The sequence below is a fragment of the Cephus cinctus genome, unplaced genomic scaffold (assembly GCF_000341935.2).
Source record: "Cephus cinctus unplaced genomic scaffold, Ccin1 Ccin1_scaffold0401, whole genome shotgun sequence".
Classification (NCBI taxonomy): domain Eukaryota; kingdom Metazoa; phylum Arthropoda; class Insecta; order Hymenoptera; family Cephidae; genus Cephus; species Cephus cinctus.
In genome coordinates, this window is record NW_014333085.1 from 392,012 (window position 1) to 396,636 (window position 4,625).

Genomic DNA, 4,625 nt, shown 5'->3' on the forward strand with positions numbered 1-4,625 from the left:
CCAACACGACAACAATGTGCACTTCGCGATTTCGAGCTTCTCCTATTTCTTGCGCGTCCATTAAAGTAGCTCTGCACGCAGCATCCAGACGGGATGATCTTGACTGATCAAAGTAACGTGAAGAATCGAACGATTACTCCCTCGAGCAATTACTTCCCCTGTTCTTTCTGTTATTCTTTTATTATCATTTCGTAAACGTGCGGAGGAAGCTCGAGAATACCTGATTTATTGAGCTAATTTAAACGATACGTCAGTCGACTCACAGCTGATTCTGCGCCCACGCAATTCGGGATCGATCGAATCCTAATTCTTCTTCAATCTTGTCCATTCTTTTTTCGTAGCTTTTTTATTTTTATTTTTTTTTTTCTAACCTGCCCCTGGATATTATACCGATTAGAGGGACGTGACGTAACGCCGCTTTAGGGTTGCGCCTGAAAGATTGGTTCGCATCAACACAGCCAGTCAGTGTAAATCGATCCTCTTGGGAAGATCGATAGCCGTTTGGTAATGGATTAAAATATTATTGTGTAATTCTTTAAAACTCCTGCTCAGCTCGCTCGTTTTTACCGCCGATAAACGAAAAGACTCTCCAAAGTCATTATTCAGACTTGTTGCAGAAATGTTTCTTCCTGTTTAAACACAGCCCTTGAGGACTTCGTTTTCTCGTACTCTAACTGCCATTACTATTTTACGGCTTCAGCTGCTGAAATTATCCGCTAACGTCACGATAGACGATCAATCAGATCTTTATGTTTTTCCCATGAGACCCCGTGCACACCTTTTCTCTTCCACTTTGAACGTTACTGACTCGGTGATGCAGCCAACTGCCTGGCGTCCCTTCCGGCGGCTCTGACGTTCGCGGCACTTGTGTCTGCAGTGGCTCCACCTGCCTTCCGGAAAGAGGAGAAACGGAGACCGTGCTCCAATTTCCAGCGCAGCACTTTTCCTGGCCTTCGCCGGAATCTAAGGTGCTCGAGATACGAGTGTTTCATGGTTCGTTTCCAGTTTCCACAAAGTCTTTTTAGTCGCGCATACTTTGCCTGTATTTCCGTTCAGAATTCCTCGCCTTTTCTCTCCTCTTGCCGGTTTACACCATTCTCCATACATATAGGTATATACTATTCTCTGGCAGGACCACTTGAGCGGGGGTGGGGGGCACTTATCTCGCGGCTATGTATTCCGTAGCCGTTACTCCACAATTACGCTGCTACTTAGTGGCTTCGTTACGCCAGAACTCATTTTGAATTCACATTTTCTTTCTTATTGGTCCAGCCAATATCTTCTTTCACGTGAATTATTCTTTTACCAATTAGAAAAGAGTACTGCTAGTCGACGATACAGTTTTCTTGCTTCTTATCGATTGGCTGCAATCGGAGGCATATTGGATTTTCCGGCAATCGTCGTCTCCTTGTAAACTTCCGTTTTCTATCAGAACTTTTATTTAACAGAATTTCCGGCCGTGGCGTCAGGCTCTGCTCGTTTTATCGATTTCGAGTATCACGATATTCGGTCTGTTCGGTGATAAATTAAATTTGTAGCTTTCTTCCGCATCACCCCTTTCACTCTTTTTTTCGTAGAATAAAAATACGCAAGAAATTTCTACGACAGCTTTTCTTTTATGCCGGCTTTGAATTCTCATCAGGTAGGGTAGGACAAAAGTCCCAAAGATATTGGATGCCACCTGGCGAATCTTCCATTAAATTCTAGCCGATCGTACCTGTTTCAGGACCATAAGGGCACTCAACTCTATCTGGGGATCAACCACTGTGGAATTTTGACGTTTCAAGGCTCGAGGAAGACGCACCACTTCCGCTGGCCGGAAGTCCAGAAGATCAACTACGAGGGCAAGATGTTCATTGTGCACTTGACCATCAACGAGGTGAGTTTCAGGTAGACACGCGATGATTGTCAGTACACAGGATATTGACAGTAGAAAGATTCGAGTTGGGTAATCGAATTGGGAAATGTGTGACGTCGTTGAAACGTCCAATCAAAATCTTTAAATGGAAGCTTCATCTTTTTTCCTCTCTCCGGTACAGTATCAGTTATCCTATAATGCTACCATCGCATGGTAAACTACAGCTCTTTTAAAAAATTTAAATCAATAAATCGATCGCACTGGAGTTTCAAGCGACTTACAGAATTATAAATACCAAAGTGTGTCTGGTGCGTCCCTCGTGACGTTACTCGCAAGGACACATGTTATTACAAATTGACGATCCGTTGAGAATTATTACTGTCAGAGTATATCCTTCGAATGGGATGAATTAGTAAAAAGTCACAATACATAAATAATAAAGAATTAAATATTCTCCATGAACGACGAACCCACAGCCATTGGGAAGCCACACCATTTCTTTTTTATCTATAGAAAAAATAATAATTACGTAAAGAATCTTGAGGTCTTGCAGATACCAAAGCCTTTTTCGTTTATTTCTCCATTACCACGTGGTCGCATTAATTCAACACTGTTGAAGTCTTTGATCGACCTTAACCTCGCTCGATTTACCAAAGCGTTTCGCAACTCGAAATTCTCTATACGCAGATGCTGCACGTTACACGAGCGCACATATAACTGAGGAAGATTGTTAGTCAGCGAAGTTATGCAAAAGCTGAAGTCCCTCGGTTCGGTTTCTAACATAAGCACGAATACCAGTCGACTGATTCAAGCACATTCTCCCAGTTCGTGAAAAGATAACGAAAGGGGCTGCACAACTTATGTATTACGTGTACGAGCCGCTGCTCACGCTATACATAGAACACGAGTCGAGTAATCCAATTATTTTCCACTGCGCATTATCCAGGACTTGAGGACGAAGGTGAGTCGTTTTGTTATGCTCTAGTGCGGCCAGAACTCTAGCGTCAATAGTATCGAACTGTCTAGCTGGCCTAGCTGTGGTCTAGCTGTGGTCTAGTTCTTTCGTCAGTGGAAAGGAACACATAACACTTTAGTCAGTTAATTGGGAATATTTATTTAGTGAATATTCGAGAAATACGTGTGTCGTTCTTCCTTACGACAGACAAACGGAAGGAGAGGGAGTTGGAAGGAATTGACTTTCGTAAGTTTCATAGGAAACCTCGTACTGCTAAAAATTTGCTAGATGCTAAAGAAGCTCCTATGAAATACTATACTGAGGCAATTAGCGAGTGCAGAGAAAAGGATTAGACGTGGCACTGGTATATAAAATCAGAGAATTCCATAAATCATTGTTTTAGATGAAGTCTTAATAGCTTAGATTATTTATTAATCGCGTAGACATATTAATATACAGTCGCTTATGTAGATCATTCCATGTGTGCCTCGTTATCACGGATTTTCAGAAAAAACACACCGTTGGATTTAAATGTCCCACGGGATCGAACTGCCGTCACGTTTGGAGATGCGCCATCGAGCAAATGCTGTTCTTCACGTGAGTACCGAATTCTATTTCTCTATCACCTGTCTAACTCACAAAGCAATATCAATGTCCTCGTTAAGCGATTGTAATGTCATCGTTATGTCCTCGATACTGTCTAATGCCCAATGCCTATAGTATCTAACGCCTAGTGCCTAATGCCTAGTGCCTAGTGCCACGGTATTAGAAATAAGTAGATGAGCTGCAATAGCGATTAGATGGTATAATAAGTACAAGAGACTCTAGATAGCATCGCGACTTGTTAATATTTAGAAGCAGATCCTTGTAGACTTTTGAATCGGCGACATTGTCACGTCTGCCTGGTCTCATTACGATGTTACGTCATGATTGTATTTGCAAGGTGAAAAATGAAGAAACAGGGCAAGAAAAAGTGTCAGTCATGTTCCGAAGAGCCGGGTTAATTAGTCTGCAAGACGTTGAAGGAGAAGAAGAAGTTTCGGTACGAACTTCGTTACCCGGCAGTAAGTCCTAACCGGAAACGAAGTCCTCAACGTGAACTGATCGCTGCTCTAAATTGTGCACCGACTCTGAGATGTAATTTTGGCAACAAGATCAAAAGAGTCGTAAAGAGCTCGGGCGGCCGGGCGTGTCTAATCGGAACAGGTCGCCGTGATCTCGATTATCGAATCAGGAATTCTAGACGACAGAAACTCCCGTTACAAGTTTTTCCCTGCTTCCGGTGGAAATGACCTGTTGTGTTAGGGTAGTTCGCTTTTGTCTCTGTCAGTGGTTCGGCTGTCATCCAAACAATGGAAAGTCGACACTGGGACACTCGCGCTCCGGACTCGTCACAGTAGTCCCTCCGCCTCTTCCCTCTTTTCGAATGCATATGCAGTGGCGTATTCACCAACCACCCACCCACCCACTCACCTACCGACGCCGTGCTGCACGGACGCCTCGTACTTGTTGAGTACTTTCAAATTGAAATCTTCCTCGCGCTTGGCCTCCTGCGATTCCCATTGCGTGATAGTGACTGGCTCTTCCCGTCGAGCAAAAGAAATCGCTACGAACTGACGATGCATCAGGGATGCTGGATGCATTTAGATTTATCTTCTTATTTTCATTCTTCCTGCTTCGCCATCAATCTGTCCACGTCCGTTAGCGTCTTCGTTCTCGAAGTTGGTTGAAGTTACGCGGTGTGTGACGTCACTTTTGAAAATTCAATTATCCAGCTCGGCCGAATTGCCAATCGATGTGGTGGAGGGGGGG

The 4,625-nt window shown here is 43.6% G+C and overlaps 1 protein-coding gene across 9 annotated transcripts in view; it reads left to right on the plus strand.

Moving 5' to 3' along the window:
* Positions 1-4,625, plus strand: part of LOC107267328 (FERM domain-containing protein 5) — a 29,131-nt gene that overhangs the window by 15,815 nt on the left and 8,691 nt on the right. For 8 of the 9 annotated variants that reach the window (XM_015738876.2, XM_015738878.2, XM_025084707.1 and 5 more), the window contains 3 exons: positions 1,727-1,879; positions 2,805-2,819; positions 3,322-3,410. In XM_015738876.2, the coding sequence (XP_015594362.1) occupies positions 1,727-1,879; positions 2,805-2,819; positions 3,322-3,410 (257 nt within the window). The remainder of the gene's footprint in view (positions 1-1,726; positions 1,880-2,804; positions 2,820-3,321; positions 3,411-4,625) is intronic. The other variant, XM_015738877.2, reaches the window with a different exon arrangement.